The sequence below is a fragment of the Bactrocera dorsalis genome, chromosome 3 (genome assembly GCF_023373825.1).
Source record: "Bactrocera dorsalis isolate Fly_Bdor chromosome 3, ASM2337382v1, whole genome shotgun sequence".
Classification (NCBI taxonomy): Eukaryota; Metazoa; Arthropoda; class Insecta; order Diptera; family Tephritidae; genus Bactrocera; species Bactrocera dorsalis.
In genome coordinates this window covers 4,851,260-4,873,136 of record NC_064305.1, presented here as the reverse complement: position 1 = coordinate 4,873,136, position 21,877 = coordinate 4,851,260, and the positions used below count along the sequence as shown (strand labels likewise).

The following is a 21,877-nucleotide window of genomic DNA, read 5'->3' as shown; positions in this document are numbered from 1 at the left end:
CCGATTTAAGGCGCAAAAACGATGTCGGTAGTGGATAATGGTTTAGTAAACCGTATTTTAAACGGTTTTAAGGTTAAAAGCAACTATTACGCTACCTTGCACTTTAGGCAGCATACGAGTAGAAGATGTTCGTAGTTCCAAATCCAATTGTCAGCATGTGATTAATTACTTGTGTAATCCACCAATCTTTAGAATTTTTTATGCTTTTTTTCAATTTGCTGTAAAGTCAATTGCTTGTTTCTATTCAAATGCTATTTGCTTTTGCTTGAGTAAACACTGTACGCCGCAATCGGCCCTCGTTTTTGGCTTACTTTTTAATCTATTCTGTCACTTTTGTTTGCTAATCGCAATTTCGTTCTGCATTCGCCAAACAATTCACCATGTCGAATTTCTTCACAAAAGTGGGTCTTACACACCGCCGCAACAATTTGACAATTGACTTCGTTATATTTTATTTTTACTTATTAACTATTTTTTAATTTTATTTTTGTTTTTTACTTTGTGATAAATAAAAATATTTTTTTCTTGTTTTCTTTTTAAATACTTCTAATTACTTTAGTTTTCAAGTCATGTATACAGATGTATGTATGTATGTATGTATTTTCATACAAATATCTTCATTTATGACATACGAAATGCAACTGTTATTCAATTAAATGTTGTTGCAATAAACCTAAAAGCATGCAGGTTCAGCGAGGTGTGCGGAAAATAATAATGGTGCAACTGCTTTTCATAACGAACTGTCATGCAATTTTGTCGCATGCAATTGAAACTGTTATAATGTTTGCCGGCTGTAAAAAAAAAGCTAGAAAAGCTGTTATTAAGAGACAAAAGCCCATATAAATACATAATGAGCACAAAAAAAAAATTATATTGGCGGAACACCTTGTCAGATCAACTGCTTATAAAAAAAAAATAAACTGATGAGTCAGCTAACGGATTTTTTATTTTGTTTAAAATTCTTAGATACAGAAACTGCTTTTAATGTATCAGATAAGGGTTTTTTGTATTTTGATTAAAGTTTTTGATTCAGAAACTTATTGGAATACATTTCTTGAAAAACAGCATTTTTTCAAAACAAACTTTTCTCATATACAAAATTAAATATTTTATTAGAATTTTTATTGGTTCAAACATACACTATTAAAAATGAAATTTTGAAATTTTTGGAAAAAAAATATTTTAAACCCGGTAATTCCGACGTCATTCGGGTAACCCCTCCGCCTTACAGGATAATTTAAAGTGAAAAAATACGTCTTTTAGTTAAAAACTTAACTTAGAACTTGGACGAAGGAAAAAAACTGAAAATTGGATTTTTGCCTAACATTTTTACAAAAAAAGAAAATTTCGCGATATTTTTTTCAAATTTCATCTTGCAAATCGACTTGAAAAACACAATTTCAAGAAAAACGCATTTTAAGACAGGGCACTTCGCTGAGCTAACCTCGAGAGCAGAAGTTTTCAAGTCTGTATCTCCGAAGCTATTACTCGCATCAAGATTAAAATTTAGGACAATATTCTAGTGGTGTATAATAAGACAATAAAAAAATCGATATTTTGAAACCCGTAAATCCATGTAACCTCTTAACACGCTTTGAAATGGCGTAAGCCTTCCTAGACCAAAAAACTCATTAAATTTTATTTTTTATACTTATTTTAATTTTTTCATGACTAAAAATTGTATACAGTTGCTATTTAGAAAACATACACCAATCCAATTCAAACCTCAACCAAAATCACTCACAACTGACCAAAGCACACAAACTCACCTTAAGCAACACATCACTGGTGAGAAACAGCCCAACATTGATGTTCATTCTCTAGAATGCTTCACTGCCTCACCCTGTATTTGCTAAATAATACAAACCAATCAAAATGCTTTTATAATCGATTAAAAACGAAAATAAATTACTAAAAACGTGCACGTGACTTCGTGCGCCCAGGGTCGTCTCGCTATAAACGAGTTGATATGTGGACAAAGCATTTGCTCTAAATGAGTGTACAATGTGCGATTGTTACGATTCGTCAATCAATGAAATCCACTTAATTATTAAATAATAGAAAGGCAGCGATGCAATTGTGTAAATATGCCACAAATAACGGTAAAACAAATGCAAGGGCCTAATGCTGAAGCTATTTATAACAAGTCTACTATATTGACAGTTAGGAGATGTAATCTATGTTATTGCACAATGGATTAAAATAAAAAAAAATGTTATTATAACTTCAATTGAGAACACAGCGAAATGACGTAATCGCGTAAAGAGATTTTAGTAAAAATTAACAAATTCGAAATTGAGTTTTTTATTATTTACGATTCACTATAACATATTTTCAGGTTCCTCTGTCCAATATATCCAATAAATAATCATGTCATAACAAAAATAAAAATGTTGTTTTAAGTCATATTATTTATTTATTAATTTTAAACATTTTAAATTCGCTTATACTTAATAATTATTAAGATTAATTTGTAAATATCTGTTTTAGGTTCATACAGTGTACTTATATACAGTTAATCTGTCTAATATATACAACAAATAAGATTAAGCGCATAAGTCCACTGCAAACAAAAATAGCATAAGTTAAAATTCTATTTTTCATAGTTTAATGAATTGTACTTATTAAAAACTCTACGAGCGGATAGAATTTTTACAAATACCTTATTATATGTGTATGTATAAAAATTAGCTAAATGAAATTTCTTTAAATATTGTTTTCTTACGTAAATATCATTTTATTGCTTATTGGAATAAATATTTACAACAGTATTTTTTATTGAAATTTGTAACAATTAATAATTATGCTATTTCAAAAGTATAAAAGAACTACTATTTTTTGTTCTATTTGACTATTACATATGAAGTAAAAACAGTAAGCCATTAAATATATGTACATATGTGTTTGTAAGTAATAATATAAAAAAAATCTTTTAAGTAATTTAGGCTTAAATGTCATAAAAAATACAACAAAAAATAAGTTTTACTAAAAAAAATAACTTTAAAATTGAGGCTATATGCTATTATTATTATTATTACTATTATAACTAAAAACAACGATAGAAATAAATAAATAAAAAAATTTAAATAAAAAACAATTAAAACTAAAAACAAAAAATTAAATAAATAAAAGTATAAGGACAAAAGTAAGAAATTAAAAAAAATAATATTACAAAAATAATCAAAAAATAAAAATGTTGTATTTTTAATAAAAAATTCGGCTTTATGTACAAAAATAATATTTTTGATTTTGTTTATATAAATTATTTTTTAAAAATCATAAAATAAAAATATTATATTTTAAATAAAATCTGATATATTAAAAATAAAAAATAGAAACAAAAATGAAATAAATAAAAATATAAGGAAAAAAATAAGAAATGAAAAAAATTGATTTTACAAAAATAAACAAAAACTAAAAACATTAAATTTTTGATTACGTTTATATTATTAATTTTTTATATTTATAATTTTTTCTTTAATAATTTTCTTTTTTGTTTTTGTTTTTTTCTGACGTTTTTATGACTTATCATGCTATGGAAGAATTAAAAAATCATATACATAATTGTTTATAAATAAAACTTTTCAACTTTTCCCTTCAATTAAACCATTTTTAAACATATATGTATATATATTTTAATTTTTATCCAATACAACAATATTGAAATTTTTTTTAACAAAAAATTAATTATATACACGTTTTTAACTTTTTTATGAATAATTTTTTTTTTAATTTTTTTCAGCCAAAAATTTTTTTTGAAAAAAAAAACTATATTAATTAAAATGTTTCATAAAAAAATTACATTAGTTAAAAGAAAACAATTATGATAAATTTTTTTTAACAAATAATGTTTGAATATAATAATTTTCGTAAATGAAAAAGTGCCAAATTCCAATAATCTTGTTTGGATTTTGTCCTCTTAGTTACTTGCTTTACATTTAAAACAAATAAACGCTTCCAAACAACTAAAACTAAACTTATAAAGTTATAAAGACTATACTTAAATTCCAAATAATTTAAATCTTTAAGTAACTTAATTTTATATTCAAATATATAAATATAATTTTATGGATTTGTCTAACTTATTGTTTTTTAAAGAATTTTTTTAAGCTAATTTGTTTGCGCTTAATATATAGAGTAACGTTTTCGAATTACTGAATTTTTATATACAAATTACTAAAATAATATGCTAAAACGTAAGAGGAAAGTGTGATCGACTTCAATGACTCTAACTCAACATTATGCACTAGTAAATGCCGGCAATTATAAAACTGCCATTCAACACACCACACGCATTCTACCACATTTTTTCACCTCATCTTTTCACCACATTTTTTTCACCATAATCAGTATAATCCCGATGGTGTATCGGTCACCTTTGAGCCTTGCGTACAGGAGCGCGTGCGCATATTTATCGCTGTCGCATTGCCGACCGGCTGTTGCGTGGACTGTGCCGCATTGCTATGCTGTATCAAGACGGTTACATTATTGCCACTAATGCCAGCGCCGCCACCAGCGCTACTGCCGCAACTTAAACGCAGCGCTGGATTACTGCCAAAATAGATCTGTTGATTGCTACGCGATTTTTCACGCACCACCTGTTGCGCCGCCGGCGACATTGCGCTGCTGCCATCCAAAAGCGTTTCAGGGCTGGTGGAAGCGAATGCCGCCTCTAAGCGCTCAACATTCTTGGTGACGCGTCGCGCTTGCAATGCGGCGGTTACATCCGGTTTGGGGTACTTTTGTGGCGTATTCATGCCGGTCATAAAGAAGACACCGTTGAAATGTTGCGCAGGCGCTTGTGGTTTCTTCGCTAGTAGCGGTGGCGGTGGTGGTGGTGCTGCCACTGACATGCTTTGGCGTTTGATGGCAGCATTATTGTTGTGATGGTGATGCTGGTGTTGGTGTTGATGTTGATGTTGATTGCTCGCCTCGCGAAAGGCTTTCATTGTTGGATCGTCATCACTGTGACGAGCATCCATTATAACGTCGAGTAGCTCACGTGTGGTGCTCGCATTGTAGGCGGTGGTGTTTGCGCTCACCTCCGGTATATCTGGTGATTCTATGCTGTATGGCTTGTCGATTTCGGGCATATCATAGTCGGTTTCATCGAAAAATGTTTGCAATGCCGTAACGCGTTCAGCGGCGCCAGGATCACCATGATTCTGTAGCATCAGCATGCCATATTCGGAGCCATCCAACTCGGAACCATCGGCCTGTGAGACGAGATGTGCGAGCGAACGCGATTTGCGCGGTGGCTGTGGCACTATATTGACCGGCACTATATCCTTTTCCTTGGCAACTTTGGTTTGACTGAATTGTTGCTTGATTTGGTGTTTTTGTTGCTGCAGTTGTTGTGTTGTTATCTGTTTCTCTGCCTCGCTAACGACCTGATCCAGCTCTTGCATGACGTCCTCAATGGTGGTAGCTGTGCCGGTGGCAGCGCCACTATCTCCCGTTGAGTTATCCGGTGATTTGGATTTGTTTTTGTGATGCTGCTTGGCTATTAGGGAAGCGCTGGATTTCTGCGGCAAAACCAATATGGGCACTGGACTGAGTGAGGGACCCGTCTCTGAACTGCTGATACCCTCATCCTCATGCTCGCTCTCATTTTTACCGGGCGGCACATGACGTGGTAATGCCACCGGTTGCTTATCCAGGGACTTGAAGGTGTTTTCATTCTGAGCACCTTGCAGGCGGAAGATTTCGCGCTGTAATTCGGCACAACGCTCTTGCAAACGACGCTCCATTGACGTTAGCACTGTTTTCTCCTCGTGTAGAATCTAAAACAAATTTAAGGTGATGTTGTGGGTGAGATAAACCTAACTTCATATGATTTTAAGTGGGTTCTGCTTACCTGCACTCTTCGCTCCAGTATCACCATTTGACTACGCACGCGGTCGGCTTCTCGCGCTTGTGTGATCATTTTGTCAACATCCACGTACAACTCGTGGAACCGTTTGATCTCGTTACGCAAATTTTCCACCCAGGATGAGGCGGGTGATATGGTCTAAGGAAATTTATTGTATTATAAAATTGTTCATAAAGGAATGGTGTAAAGCCTGCCTCACCTTTGCTAGACAACCTGGCTCAAAACCGGCCTGGAATAGTTCCGCTTGTAGATATAAACGTTGCTGTAGATTTTCAGAACTCTCCAAAAAGGAATTAATAAATCTGAGAAATAAATTTTGTATAGCATAACGGTATTATTTTTCTTAAATTAGAAAGATGATTTTTCAAAATAATAAATAAAGATTGCTTTCATGCCAAACTTACTTGACGCCCACCGCTTGCAGTTCACCCGAACCACCGCCACTGTTCAGCATACCCACAAGCAGGCGAAAACGTACCGGCTCACTGCAGCGCAAACGTAACGTCGACATAGCCTCCGAGACGGCCGTATGGCCGGCTGTGACTGATTTTTGTGAACCATGACCCAACGCCGTTTTATCGCACGCGGCAGACATTAATTGCATGGCCAAAATGCGTGCACGTATGCCCTGACCAGTCGCCGAGGAAGCCAATGGCATCAGGCCGACAGGCGTTGTGCCCAAACGCGCGGTCGCGTCCAATGAACGGGAGCAGCAAATGCTGAGACATTGTCTATGCAAGGAAAGAAATACATAAATATCGCAAATGTTTAACCAGAATCTATAAAGCGAAGAGAGGCGAGGAATTTAGTTGACTTACAGACAAGCCAGTTCGTCAAGTAAAGCGCGCCGTTGATACGATTGCGGATTTCGTGGCATGGAGGCAGTACTTTGATTCGGTGGCACAGCGGCATTGCTCGACTGCGAGAGTTGTATAGCGCGTAGCACCTCGAGTAATAGACTTATGCCGTCGGAAGGTGTGGCCACGAACTCCTGCACAAAGCTGTGAGCAAAAAAATGTTTACAGAAAATGTATAAAAAAAAACATTAATAGCATACCTTGGAAAAGAGACGCGTAAATCCGCGCGTAGTTTTATGAGTAAATCAGTGACCGAGGCAAACTGTCGTAAGGACATCTCGCCTTCACTTTCAGGCGCTGCCGGTATGGGACTTCTAAGGGTGATACAGATAATAATATTTGAAAAAATATTTTTATTACATATGTAATTAAATAAAATTTAAAGTTATAAATATGAAACATATATTTACTTGTATTCCGCATGTTTATGTGGTAACGTCGTCGATTTGTGACTGTTTTCTTCTTTAGCTGTAGTCTCGCTGTTGTTATCGTATATAGAACGCACATTTTGACCACTCTGTCTTTTGCCAAATTTTTTTAACGATTGCACATAATCCTCGGGGTTATAAACTGGAGGTCGTTGGTTCTCCTGTGGAGATAAGAATTATATTTAAAACAGCCAATAATAGATGCAATAATTATTAAAAAATAATATTATTTAATTTTAACATGTTTTTCGCAGACTAGTCGCTTTTCTGTTATATGCATAAATCTGCTATTTAAAATTGTGTAGGGAAAACATAAGTGTTTAGCAGAAAACATGCTTTGTGTAGACTGAACACAACGTCCTCGATAGTATAGTGGTCAGTATCCCCGCCTGTCACGCGGGAGACCGGGGTTCAATTCCCCGTCGGGGAGATATATAAAATTTTTTTTCTTTATTGAGAATTTTGTAAGATAAATGATCTTGAATATTGAGTTGAAAAGAAACAGAAATGATCTCAAATGTAGTTTAGGAATTTTGTAAGATGTCAGAAAAAGAAATGTGTTTCGGTTTTTCTCATTTCGAAAATATATTTGAGCTATGCGAGGAGCAATTTGCATATTTTAGAATTTCTATTCTAATATACCGTGGATAATTTGTAGGTTATAAAGAGTTCTTTGTTTTGTACTTGTTATTAGCTAACCAATCTGACTAAGTACCGCTTTCTCAATATTTGCTTAGCAGCCTTCTGTCAATTAAGTTCTGGTTACCCTAGCCAATACTATTTCCTTCGGTACATAACCTTTTCTTAATTAGAACTTAACCGATATATGGCTGCTAAACATAATTGAGAAAATTGTCTTGAGTAGATAAATAAATTATCAATTATTTGAGATTTGTCATTTGACATTCGTAGCTTAACAGTCCCGTATTGTCTAGTGGTTAGGATATCCGGCTCTCACCCGGAAGGCCCGGGTTCGATTCCCGGTACGGGAAATTTATTTTTTGTAATTTTAATAATTATAATTTGAAACTCTTTTAATTATCGTTAGAATAATTCGAAAAAAAAAATAAAAAAAAGTTATTAATAATTTAGAAAATATCAGGCCATTAGAATACAATTCATATAATTTCTATAACTTCAAAGTTTTAGTGAATACAACGTTCTTTCAGTTTTAAAACATATTTTCTCATTAAAAAATTGTTGACAGAAGAAAAATCTTACAAGTTTATCGAAGATTTGTTCGGATGTTCTGCCAAAATGACTGCGAATGCAAAAAAATGGAAACCAAATACCGAAACAATGGAACAAAAAGAAGCTCTTTCGCGACACAGTTGAGGAAAGTTGTGGATTTGGCCCGAGAAAAGCTATTTTATACCTCAAAAATAATTAAAGATGAGTTAAATCTTAGTTTTGCTGCTTCCACAATAAGTACCAAGTTGATAACAGCTAAACTCTATCGATTTCAAGAAAGGTGTCATTACTTAAAGCGCGGCATGTGCAGGCCAGAGTTCAATTTGCTGAAGAGCAGCTGCATGCGTAGCCGAAAGAAACAAAAATTGTTTTATCTGGTTGCCGAGGACGCCAACAGCATGTGCGGAGATCAGTAGACGCTTCATTTGATCTTAAATATGTCTGCTTCACGGACGATAACAAGTTAACGACCTCAAGCATACCAGCAGGTTGGCAAAATTGGTTTGCTCTAAATATAGTTGAGGTTACGGGTTGGCTGGCTTAGTCATCGGGCCTTAATCCGATTGAGAATCTTTGGGCAGAGGTCAAGGAAGCTGTAAGAATGTTGGGAAGAAGGCTTGAATGGTCATTAATATCGAGAAATGCAAGCGTTTGGCGGACTCCATGCCTAGCAGACTAGCAGCTGTATTATCCAGCAACGGTCATTCGACGAAATACTAATTATTTAAGCTTTAATTATTTATTAAAAGTTTTCTCATTGTTTTTCTATATTAAGAATTGTTAAAAAAAAAATTAAAACAATTATTTCTACTGAAAATTAAAAAATAAAATTTCCCGTACCGGGAATCGAACCCGGGCCTTCCGGGTGAGAGCCGGATATCCTAACCACTAGACAATACGGGAGTCCTTACTTTATTTTGAACAGTGTGCTTTATAATCACCACTTCATCAAATGGCATTTCAACTAACAGCTCCCCACATTTATTTTGAATCGCTCACATTATTAAAATCTGTTAACTAACAGCTGTAACTAACTAAGTTTTTAACAGTATTCCACTAAATGTTAAATATATCTCTAGCGCTGTAATTCAAAAGTGCATGACTAATATTAGCTTTTCACCAGTCAACACTTAAACATTTAGTTTACGATAAATATAATGGAAAGTGTATAGCCTAGAAATAGAGATTCTGCACTTGTACACACCTTGTTGAAAACAGGCTGCGACCAGCTATTCTCCGAACTTGACATTTTGTATGAAGCCATGGAGCCATTGATGCTACTGCCACCATAATTGCTCTTCTGTGTGATTGATGGCGCGGAGATGGTTGTGGCGGCGCCAACACCACCAGCTCCTGCACCACCTATCAGCGTTGTGTTGGTCATGGTGGCGCTATGCGCAGCGGCTGCCGTTAATTTCGGTGAATTTTGACAGACGCTCGGTGCCATTGGATAACCGTTTAAACGATTATGTGGCGGCCGATGATGTGTGTGATGGAGTTTTTGTTGCGACTCCAACTGTGGTGGTTGTTGCTGCTGTGCGGTGGGCGCGTAACGTTGCTGATAATAGGCGGAGATGTCACTGTAAGCAGAAATGGCAAATAGAAAATGATTATTTATTATTAATGAAGTGATTTTTGGAAATTTTGTGGAAATGAAAAACTAAAAAAACTAACTAAATCTAAAAGCGGAAAACTTTCAAATGAATGCTGGAAAAATTGTTTATAAATTATATGACATACAGGTTAGGCTATCTAGCGAAGGTGATGTGTGTTTGCGCAGGCGTAACTCTCAACCAACTGCAAATTTGGCTGTCACATTTCGCTAAAAACTTATTGAACTTTGGTTTGTGACCCGTTAGGGGTGTGCTTGTCTCGCACCTCAATTTCGTGGATTGATTAATGCGCATACACTTGCATGCAGGCGCCATGCGTTTCGTTGCAAGCGCTTAATTTGTTTTCACTTTAATGTCGCTACTTTCTGCTTATCCTGTGCCCGCTGACATTACTACCTTCCATTTCATATGTGAAAATAATGAACATGTTATTGTCTGTTTGTGCTGTCCGCAATCGCAAACGCATGCAACATATTGTCAGCTCATTTTTCAGTTGTCTTGAAACTTGTTTTACAACTCGTGTATGATTTTTTCAGCATAACTTGCGATTTATGTTCTTCGCTATTAACTTTTGAGTTTTGCTGTCTTCAATGCCCACATGCTCTAAGCTTGCTTGGGTGGCGGAAAATGACCATTAAAATGACACTAAATGGACAGCGGGAAATATATTGTTATTTCAATAAATTTTCATTCACTTGTCAATTGTGTTGGGCGTAATTGTGTGTTTAATTAAGAGGTGTGAATGAATTTTTTTTATCTTATATGTGTATAAACTAAAATTATTAGTAAATTGAGGACTTTATTTGTGTAGCCTATAGCTATACATGTCACATACATATGTATATGTACATATGTAAAATTAAAAAAAATCATAAATCTTAAAGTTTTTAAATTTATTTTATGATATTTTTTATCAAGTTACATTACATATTAAAATATTCATGATAAATAGCAAGAAAGTATTCTCAAGCTATTCTGATATTGGCTTAACAGTAGGCGCTACTAAGAAGTCAACTAAAGTAATTTCTTGTTTTTCTTAAATTCTTTTCTGCAAAACATGAAATTAAAACATTGATTTTGGTTATATGTTATCATTTTTAGTTATGTTAAATAACCCGCTCTATATAAAAAAAAACAAAATTTTCCCTTGTAATTTTCAAAAAAAAAGTGTGGCTAACCAAGAAGAAGGTTACCTCCCCGGCGGGGAATCGAACCCCGGTCTCCCGCGTGACAGGCGGGGATACTGACCACTATACTACCGAGGACCGTTATCCTTTTTTCGCTTAAAGGGTGAGTTAGGTGACAAGAGTCCTTAAACAAATAGATAATGTGAGAAAGAAAAGGATAACAGTACAACAGCTACAGTAAATATAAGAGTTAAAACACATATGTATGTATACTTATGCATATATGTATGTATGTATATACGAGTTTTCGAGGATTTCATTATTTTTAAGGTATTGTACCAATTTTCCAACATCTTTTAGAAAAAATAATAAATATTTACTAAATTTTTTCGATAGAGCAATCAAGCCTTTGTCAATAAATAACAAATGCTAATTTTTATAAAAAAAAAATTCAAGGAGTTGGAAGATATACATTTTTCTATGTAATGCATATATGTTAGGGTGGGTCAAAAATAACAAGTAATGTTTTTAACTTAATTTTTTACAAAATCCACAAAATGAAAAGCCACTTTTTTCAAGTAGGTGGAAGCGAGATATAAATTTCTAGGTAATGAATATATATTAGGGTGGGTGGAAAAAATTTAATATTTTTTTTTTATTTAATTTCTTACAAATTCCGCAAAACGAAATATTTTTTCAAGTAGTTGGAAGCCAGATACCAATTTTGCTATCTGATAATAAGAAAAATAATTGAAAACCATCAGGCGAAGGACCTTCCGCCGTTACTATCAAGAGCTCTTGCTTAGAGAGACTTTATTAAAAGTATCTAACAACCAATTTTTCAGAGTACGAAGCGAAAAAAAACATTCGCCTTTTTGACCCACCCTAATACCATACGTACATATTCATATATTATATTTTGCACAACGGTATCTTATTGACTGTTAATATGTATTTACGTTGAGTATGTTTCCGCTCTGACAAAACTTTGAATTCCAATGCGCTGATTATGACAGTTAACCCAAAGCTTTACGGTTTATTATTGACTCCCTGCCACAAAAAAAAAAAACTGAAAAGGCCAATAAGAACAATTGCGAGTAAAAAAATACATGAAAACGCGATTGTAATATAAAATTTTACCCACACAAACTGTTGAATGAAAAGCCAGACATGCGGTTCTGTAGGCGTTAATCGGAATTCCATCAGCAACAGGTGACGGCTGCGTTCCGTGACTACACTACACTAGCTGGTGACAACAAAAGCAGTGTAGAAATGCATACAATGAAAGAGATACAAAAGAATTGAGCCTGAAGAGTTGGAAAAAAGTGAACGATTGGTCAATCGCAGCGTTGTTGGTGCAACAATGCTTCACCGCTTTAATTTGCTGTATAGTCTACTGGTGTTTGCTTTTAACATAGTCCAAGCGAAGTCGTTTTGGCGGTAGTTTTTGATGCTTTTACGTATTATTCTTTGATCAATACAATAATTTGTGCCTCTCTATTAATATTTCCAAAGCATTGTCATCCATCATAATTTTTTATTAAGTCGTAAAATTATTATGCGCTTGTTGTTGTCAGCAATCGCTCGATAGCAATCAGACACGCATTTTTACGCTTACCCATATTAAACATTGCATTGTTCTAGGTGTCAGTACATTTATAAGCAAGCGTTCTTAACATATCTGCGGCTCTTAAGGCTTAAGGCAATAACATATAACCTGAATTTATGGGTTTTTAAGTAATTTTTTACTTCTATATTTATAGTTAACTTATTTAAAAGAATTCCTTTAATTCAGCTCCGACCATTTTAGTATGCAAACTTGCAGCTCTGCTCATATTTCATTATTAAATTTTCCTTGAATTTCATGGCTGGCCTTTCTTCGTAATAAAATTTTCCTTTAAAATATTTATATGTACATACATATGTACGTTCGTATGTTTTTATGGAAATGTCAGCGTAAGCTTTTACCTACCCAAGCCTTTCTTGCCTTCATTTTTATTGCAACAATTTCATATGCTGTATATGTGGCAACAGCAATTATCGCCCATGCACGTGACTCTCATACAAAAAGCATACTTTTTTATTATCATTGCTGGGCGTATATTCCAATAATTCATAGTATAAGTAAAACAGTTTGTGTTTGCATATAAATATTAGTTTTTAATATTAATTGCGTTTAAATTACAACATTCAATAGGTTCAATGTACTTTTAAATATTAATTCTTATATGTATATCATATTTTTTATATATTTTTGTTGTTTGTATAAACTGGAATACCCTTTTAAATATTCATACATTCATACATATACATATATTGATACATATGTACATACATATGTATATCGCAAAAAGAAATTTAAAATTATTGTCAAAGTCGCAAGTCAGTAAATTCTCTAATGGATTGGCTGTTAAAAGCCTGTAATACTATATGCACGCAACAGCTCCACTATATGTACGCAACAGTACCATTGGTAATAACAGCTATTGATATGGAACAGCACCTTAGACAATAACAGTCAATGATACGCAACAGTACCATGGTTAATAACAGCTAATGATTAAACATTCTCTGCAATGATTAATAGTTTTCTGTTAACGAATTAATCATGGACAAGAAACTGTTAACAATACAGCGTGTTGCTAACAGATAAAATAATTCGGTAACAAGGGGTTTCATATATCCCATATGGTCTAGTGGCTAGGATATCTGGCTTTCACCCAGAAGGCCCGGGTTCGATTCCCGGTATGGGAAGAACTTTTTTTAAACTCTTTTGAAACATTAATGTTTGTAATTATATTGTATATAGTACTTTCAAGTAAGAAATAACTGTTCAATTCAAATTTTAATAATTTTTTCGCTTTAAGGCCCAATTTAAAATAATAAAAGACACCATTTTGAAGATAAAAAAATTTACGAAATTATTAAATATTGTATGTATGTATGTATGTATTCTATTAAATATATGCATGGATGTTTAATATCTACTGTTAATCTGGAATGTTCTATAACCATGGTAATCATCTTTGTTTGTTCGCCCGACAGCTGCTGTCCGGAAAATGCTCTCATGTTCAGCAAAACCAGTCCAACGAACTGATTATATGAAATTTCAAAATTCGTTTGCCGCTAAACAAGGATTGAAAAGCCGGTTGTAGCAAAGTTGTTCCAACAACGCGAAAACTACGAACTGAACTGTTGTGAGCATTTCATATTGACCGCCTAAAACTACAAGTATTTTCGAAGGTCTACGTGTTTTTTAGTATTGCCAATTTCTAATTTTAGGTTATCACGATGGACTAGCAAATAAATTAGTTTAAGTTACATTATTTTTAATTAGTTTCTTTTACACTTAAAGAAAATATTTGTGAGCTCAAATCGAGTAAGTTTGTTTTTGATTTAAAAATTGGATAATTTCTGATTAAATAATATCTTTTGAGATGCCATAGTTTCTACGCTGTTTTCGGCAAAATTGTATGCCAGAGAAACAGCATAAATTCAAAAAACAGTAAAATAGGTATTTGAAATCCAGAGTACATAGATGAAGGGTATAAAAAATTTAGCCACACTAAGGGTTTTTCCTGAGTAAAGATATAGCACTTTCTGGAAGTAAATATATATACTTACTTTGCAAAAATAAATTTCATATTTCTGAGCATAAATAAATGTACAATTATATATGTATGTATATGCGTAGGCGATGAGCTTTCAAGATTACCATACATATACCAACACTCTATATAATCGAACTATCGAATTTTAATTAAGACACTTACCAAACACTCAGGTGTGATACTATAATCAATGTACACGTTTTCTTATCATTTGGTTTTTTTTGCAACAAATTTACTATAAAAGCGGAATTCTTTTCTCTACATAGACATAAGTTTACTGTTTACAGATAACGCACCACGCAAACAAAATGAAAGTTTTAGCCTTCTTCGTTCTCGCTTTGGCTTTGGCCGCTCCAGCTTTCGGCAAAACATTCACCCGTTGCTCCTTAGCTGTTGAGATGTACAACTTAGGTGTACCAAAGGATCAATTAGCACGTTGGACTTGCATTGCTGAACACGAGAGCTCCTATCGCACCGGTGTTACAGGCCCAACCAACTCTAACGGTTCCAACGATTACGGTATCTTCCAGATCAACAACTACTACTGGTGCCAGCCTGCCAGCGGTCGTTTCTCCTACAATGAATGCAAATTGAGCTGCGATGCTCTGTTGACCGATAACATTACCGACTCTGTGCGTTGCGCACGCAAGATCCAAGGACAACAGGGTTGGACAGCTTGGTCCACCTGGAAGTACTGCAGTGGTACACTGCCCAGCATTGACTCATGCTTTTAAGTTTTCGTAGACTGTTGTTTGAATATTAATAATAAATTAGATAAAAATAAACCTTGTTAATGCTGTCTAAGGACCGTTGTGGTTATTTTCTAGTAACCAGTTAGATTAACCTCTTGGTCTCCATTGGTGTCTTGCATTCTAGTACTGGAGCTCGCTTGGGCTTGACAGCCGCTGGTTAACGATTGGTTCCTGTGCGACTGCGAGGTCTTTCTGCTTTAGAATAGAACACAAGAGACCTACTGCACCCTGAGAAAAGTTCATATTGTCGCATTTGTAGGAGTTCTTACTGGACACTGTCCGGTGAGGTGGAAACAACCAGACATTTTCTCCTCCATTGTTCATCCTTTGCAAGACTGAGGTTGAAACATCTCGGTAATCTTACGTTCGGCGAACTAGAAGACATAGCTAAAACTTATATTAGCCCTCTCAACGAAATTTTGATAGGCTCGAAGGGCTTTGCAGATCTCTAAGGGTTCTATAATCCAGTATATGGTATAGATGTTTATAGGTACTACATCGGTACTACAGCTGCCCAAGTGAGATCCTTCTTAAGATCGAGCTTTTAACCTAGCCTAACTTCATGGTCAAACGAATTGTTGCGAAGGGTTTCGAAGGGCAACCCACTACAGTGATACCTTTTAGCGGCAACCCCTCGAGTTCGCGGTGCGGGTTTCTATAAACAATTTTTAGCCGGTAAAAATATATTTTTTCTCTTCATCTATTTAATTTTATTCATTATCAAGCCAACATCAGTTTATCAAAGCTTAGAAGCATGAATCAATGCTGGGCAGTGTACCACTGCAGTACTTCCAGGTGGCCCAAGCTTTCCAACCCTGTCGTGCTTGGATTTTGCGTGCGCAACGCACAGAGTTGGTAATGTCATCGGTCAACAGAGCATCGCAGCTCAATTTGCATTCATTGTGGGAGAAACGACCGTTGGAGGGCTGGCACCAGTAGTAGTTGTTGATCTGGAAGATACCGTAATCGTTGGATCCGTTGGAGTTGGTTGGGCCCTTAATATGGGTGCGATAGGAGCTCTCGTGTTCAGCAATGCAAGCCCAGCGCGCCAATTGATCCCTGGGCACACCTAAGCGGGACATCTCACGCGCTAAACGGCAGCGGTCTAAAGTTATGCTCAAGGCTGGAGCGGCCAAAGCCAAAGCGATAGTGAGGCAGGCTAAAGCTTTCATTTTGATGCGTTCAGTGTTTATAAGAAACTAGTGATTAAGCTGAAGAATTGGCGCGCCTTTAATAGTAAATTTGGTGCAAAAATGTAATACTGTAAAATGCTTTCGCTGAATAGAGTGGAGAGTAAAGCGATAAGATTATTATATTATATATTCTGTCATTGATGATTGATTGATGAAGAAAGCGTTTAGTCTTAATTAGCGCCCTGTATACAGACTGTTATCTATCAGTCCTTATCTTAGTCTGCATATTTATTTGTATTCATTACAAAGTAATGTTATTATTTCATACATAAACCGATATTGATTTTGCAATGAGGGGTCTCTTGTGCAGTTTTTCTTTTTATGTACTCATTGATTATGAAATAACGGGGGAATTTAGTTCAATAAAACAGCAGTTGTAGCCTGAGCACCGCAGTGGCAATTTTCTGCAGAAATTTCTCTTGCGAAAAAGTGTATGTATATTCCCATATTCAAATTGCAGCAAGTAATTGTAACGCTTTACTGTGGCAGCAACATTCAATTACGAGCGGCTTTCAATTGAAGTTCACTTGCAAATATTTCGCATTACACACGATATTTGCGTGCAGTTTGAATGGCAATGTGGTGGTGGGTTGTGGATAATTGAAAACGGCTTTCGACTATGCGACTACAAAATGCCTAGGCATGTAATTGCGCTGAGAAAGAGGAAGCATACGCGTGCGCAAACGGAGAGAAGCGTGAGGCGCGGCATTTCATTTGATCGGCGCTACACAACAACAATATATTAGCAACATTTGGCTGTTGTTGGTGGCAACGGTGGGTGTTTATGACTGCTTTCGATGGCCGCGATGGGCGTGAACGAACACAAGTGCATAATTTGGCTGAGCAGCGGTGGGCAATGCTCGCACTGTTTGGTCGCGTGAGCAATGAATTATGCGAAATTTAAGCGAAATATTGTTTTATTTCATTTTCTTTATGGTTATATATTGCTTAAAAGCGTGTAGAAGTAAATTCGTGAAATGGCATTGTTTAGCTTTTTCCGTGATTTGATGGAGAGAAGGATGGCATAGGAAGTAGGGTTGGCAAAAAATACACTTTCAGACTATAATTGCTGGAAAAATGTGAAAATTCAAATTTTTAATGAAATAAAAATGTGAAATAAGCAATATGGATCTACATATGTATGCTGTTAAGTTGATATTAAAGTTATTAATTTGATATCAAATGTTGATGATAGTCAATTATGTATTAATGATGTTAGTTAATCGATAACAAAATGTAGAGAAATCAACATTTTTGTAGCATTTTCGAAGAATTATTTGATAATTTAATATTATTTTTTATTCTTTATACTTTTTTTTGTATTATAAAAAAAACACAACGATAATTTTTGTATAATAAAGTACCAGAAGCATACGCGCAAAAAAATTTTCTGGTTTCTAGGGTTTTCTATTGAAATTTTTGATTATTTTAAAAAGGAAATAAGAAAGATAAAAATAGTTAGTGTTGCCTATGTGTATTTTTTAATACTATTCTTTATTGTTTCATACTATAATGCACCATGACAATTATTCTTTATTTATTTTCTTCAACTGAAAAAAATTAAATTTTTGGGGTAGAACAAATAAACCATTATTTTTACTGCTTAAACTTTACCTTGAACATATAAAAAACTTAACATTTATTCTCTAGAATTTCGGGGGTTTTTGCACCCCATAATTCAGCTTCGCGTACGCCGTTGTAAATTGTATATTAATTTTTATTACGAAGCAAATTTTTCTGTTTGGAATTTTTTTAAATTAATTTAGTGGAGTGTTTGTGCCCCCAAAAATTCCTCTTTGGTACGCCTCTGTAAACTTTATATTAGAACAATATTTTTTCAAAGCAATCTTTTCTGCTTTTGATTTTTCGAATAAATTTAGGGGGGCATTTGAACCCCTAAAACTCCCCTTTGCGTATGCCCCTGTAAATTATGTATTAATTTTTTTTTTAAATCAATTTTTTCAGTTGTTGATTTTGAAATTAATTTAGGGTAGTGTTTGAAGTCTTAAAATTTCCTTTTGCGTACGCCCCTGAAAATTTATATATTAAATTTAGTTTTCTTAAGAAAATAAAGTATTATAATATGTTAATATATTTTTTTTTTATTTTTATAACACTCTTATTAATTTTAATATTTCAATTATTTCTTTATTATTTATAATTTATATTTTTGAAATTACTTTTGAGTAAAATAGGCGGTATTTTGTGCAAAAAAAATTGTTTGGATAGGTTTGGGTAGTTCTGAAAGAAAATTTAGTTTAATGTTGTAATTTTGTTTGCAACGTCAAATTATTCTACCAATAAATTTAACGATTCTTTTTTTAATAAAAGTCAACTATTACTCTATTAAGACAAATGTAATTAATGAATTCGGAGTTAAAAAGAAAATATATTTTCCATTTAGTTGAAACAAAAGTCGTGCTAAATATTCACCGGTCAAAAACAAAGAAAAAAAAATTAATATTAAAAAGGAAAAATTTAGTTATTGCAGAAGAAAATTAATGACTAAGATTATAATGATAATACCGTAAATAAAATAAAAATAAAATTCAAAACTCATTTGAAGCCAACGACAGTAGCTAAAATTTAATGGCGCAGACAAACGTGTTGATAAAAGCGTCAGCAAAAACGCGCAGGCGCAGCAAGCATCTGCTTTTCTACATGTATATGTATATATACATAGATACATATGTACATACTACTTCCACCTGCAGTCTTAACCTGTGTGAATTGCACATAGTCACCTTTTGCGGCTTCTTCTGCAATGCCGCTGCAATTTCATGACTTCGAATTTAACTGCGAATCCAAAATTTACGACTAACTGCTTGGAAATTTCGCACGACTACTATGTGAGTACATATTTTGTGATTTTTCTTTGCAAAAGAAGCAGTTAAAGCAACTTTCTATTGCAAAAGATTATCAACTGAAAATAAACGAAATATAGAAAATTGTGATTTTATGCACTTTGATAGCAAAGAAAGCAAAAATTATTGCATGCATATAGGCGCTTATGTTTTAAGCTTTAACTTCAACGTAAATGCCCACTTTTCAATTTATTATCAGTTTCAAAAGTCATAACAGCCTTTTAGCAATTTTTAATTAGTTGTTGATATTTTGGTTAAGGCTTCCATGAATATTTGGTTGCATTGATAAGCGGTAAGTGGTCAATATCGCGCGTAAGTACTTATAAAATTAAAAACAATTTCAAAAAACGGCACATAAATAATATCTCTGGTATCAATAGAAACCACATATGTATACATGTGAATGAATTGATAAAAGCATTGGTGATTACTTTGAAGATTTTGAATGACGCTAGCTAATTTTAAGCGATTTTATTGTATTTAAAAATAGAGAATATACCATAACTACGAATAAAGCAATTATATTAAATATTTTAATAAATAAATTTCTCGGTTCAAAATTTTTAGCTTGTAAATATAACTAGTTAAACTTGTAAAAGCTTTAAGCTTTCGAGAGCTTTCACTTGATTTTCATTCAAGTTTTCATATTCCCCAGCAGAGCTTTCGTTTGCAAGAAAGCTTCTTATGGTGAAATTTTGTAAAGATTAATACAATTTTTGAAACTTCCTAATAAAACTTTTAAAAGCTTTATACTCTGAGAGCTTTCACTAAATTTTCATTTAAGCTTTCATATTCCCCAGCAGAGCTTTCGTTTGCAAAAAAAATTCTTATAGTGAATTATGTAAAGATTACTACAATTTTTAAATTTCTTCTTGGTTTATAGCATAAAGTATAGACATTTGATTTGGTGCTTGAGAAGAAGTAAAAAGTATACAATTCAACTTCCATTTCCATAGTTGTTTTAACCTTGATATATTATTTCAGCTGCACAATTTTTAGTTACGAATTTTTTCACTGATTTTAATGAAATTAAGATAAGATTTGCTTTTTTCGTTTTTATTTTCGCCTTTAGCTTCGAGAAGATGTTCTTCAAATTTCTATGGTTCAAGTACCGCTATTCAGCGATAATAATTTTTTTTAACTTTTTAAGCACACACCTTTTTTTGAAATTTGATAAGATATGCCATTTCATTGAAGGTAATTCATAGAATACATTCGAAGAACTTTTAGTATGAGATAATTATATAAATAGAATATATATACAGATGGCGCTGATACAATTAATTCCATATGATTTTTAGTCAGCCCTGACCTTCAAAAGACTTGTGAATAACTTTGACAGCTGCCGAATCATTAGTTTCACTGAAGCAACTTTTGTTATTGTGAAAAAAATGAAGAAAAAGGAATTTAGAGTGTTGATAAAATATTGTTTTTGGAAAGGAAGATATACATTTGAAGCAAAAACCTGGTTTGATGAGAAGTTTCCGGATACTGTCCCAGGTAAATCTACCATCAAGTATTGGTATGCTAAGTTTAGACGTGGTGCCATGAGCATCGAAGACTGGACGATGTTCGGAGATGTTCAAGCATAATAAACCCGAGATTTTGCGCTGATATGTGACAATGGATGAAACATGGCTCCATCTTTTCACTCCGAAGTCCAATCGGCGGTCATCTGAGTGGACTGCATACGATGAACTCGCTCAATAGCGTGGAAAAACGCAGCAGGCAAGTTTATGGTGTCTATATTTTGGGTTTCGCATGAAATAATTTTTATTGACTAACTTGAAAAAGGAAGAACCATCAAAAAGAACGACTATTACACGACGTTATTGAACCGTTTGGAGGACGAAATCGTCGCAAAACGGCCACATTTGAAGAACAGGAAAGTTCAGTTTCACGAAACAATTGCACAGTCAGTGTGAAATGGATGGCAAAAATCCATGAATTGGTCTTCGAATTGTTTCTGCATCCATTGTATTCATCAGACCTGGTCCCCAACGACTATTTCTTGTTTTCAGAGATCAAGAGAATGCTCGCCTGGAAGAAATTTTCATCGAAGAGGTATTCGTAGAAATTGAGGCTTCTTTTGAGGTTTAATTGTATTATAAAAATGGTTTTGAAAAAAAAATTTTTTGATCGCTCACCCTCGAAGATAACTACATATATTTAATAATAAAATCAAATTGTTCAAAAAAAATTGTTTTCAATGTTAACCTTCGAACTTTTCAGCCCACCTGTTACAGTTATATTAAGCTTACCGTACCTAAAAGGTCATACTATGCGTTAGTTCAGCTATCAAAATCATTGTGTTACAGAATTTCGCCTTAGACCGGTTTCACTGCAGCATGTTGTTACTTATGGTTTGT

General features: G+C 34.0%; 4 protein-coding genes and 5 non-coding genes across 10 annotated transcripts in view; 4 read left to right on the top strand and 5 right to left on the bottom strand.

Moving 5' to 3' along the window:
* LOC105228465 (alpha-tocopherol transfer protein-like) overlaps positions 1–21,877 on the bottom strand; it is a 91,751-nt gene that overhangs the window by 47,033 nt on the left and 22,841 nt on the right. The gene's annotated exons all lie outside the window — the stretch shown is intronic.
* Positions 3,885–21,877, bottom strand: part of LOC105228353 (uncharacterized) — a 120,142-nt gene continuing 102,149 nt past the window's right edge. For both annotated transcript variants that reach the window (XM_049453735.1, XM_049453736.1), the window contains 8 exons: positions 9,553–9,928; positions 7,140–7,318; positions 6,930–7,043; positions 6,691–6,873; positions 6,277–6,603; positions 6,072–6,174; positions 5,858–6,010; positions 3,885–5,783 (listed from right to left, as the gene is read on the bottom strand). In XM_049453735.1, coding sequence (XP_049309692.1) covers positions 4,347–5,783; positions 5,858–6,010; positions 6,072–6,174; positions 6,277–6,603; positions 6,691–6,873; positions 6,930–7,043; positions 7,140–7,318; positions 9,553–9,928 — 2,872 coding nt within the window. In that variant the 3' untranslated portion in view covers positions 3,885–4,346. The remainder of the gene's footprint in view (positions 5,784–5,857; positions 6,011–6,071; positions 6,175–6,276; positions 6,604–6,690; positions 6,874–6,929; positions 7,044–7,139; positions 7,319–9,552; positions 9,929–21,877) is intronic.
* Positions 7,516–7,587, top strand: Trnad-guc (transfer RNA aspartic acid (anticodon GUC)). Its single transcript has one exon. It is a non-coding gene; the product is annotated as a tRNA-Asp (tRNA).
* On the top strand, positions 8,078–8,149 carry Trnae-cuc (transfer RNA glutamic acid (anticodon CUC)). Its single transcript has one exon. It is a non-coding gene; the product is annotated as a tRNA-Glu (tRNA).
* Trnae-cuc (transfer RNA glutamic acid (anticodon CUC)) lies at positions 9,180–9,251 on the bottom strand. Its single transcript has one exon. It is a non-coding gene; the product is annotated as a tRNA-Glu (tRNA).
* Trnad-guc (transfer RNA aspartic acid (anticodon GUC)) lies at positions 11,155–11,226 on the bottom strand. The gene has a single exon. It is a non-coding gene; the product is annotated as a tRNA-Asp (tRNA).
* On the top strand, positions 13,771–13,842 carry Trnae-uuc (transfer RNA glutamic acid (anticodon UUC)). Its single transcript has one exon. It is a non-coding gene; the product is annotated as a tRNA-Glu (tRNA).
* LOC105228345 (lysozyme 1) lies at positions 14,985–15,484 on the top strand. The gene has a single exon (XM_011208147.3). It carries the CDS (start codon positions 15,008–15,010, stop codon positions 15,431–15,433), a length of 426 nt encoding a protein of 141 aa, XP_011206449.2. The 5' UTR covers positions 14,985–15,007; the 3' UTR covers positions 15,434–15,484.
* LOC105228346 (lysozyme E-like) lies at positions 16,134–16,672 on the bottom strand. The gene has a single exon (XM_011208148.4). It carries the CDS (start codon positions 16,621–16,623, stop codon positions 16,198–16,200), a length of 426 nt encoding a protein of 141 aa, XP_011206450.2. The 5' UTR covers positions 16,624–16,672; the 3' UTR covers positions 16,134–16,197.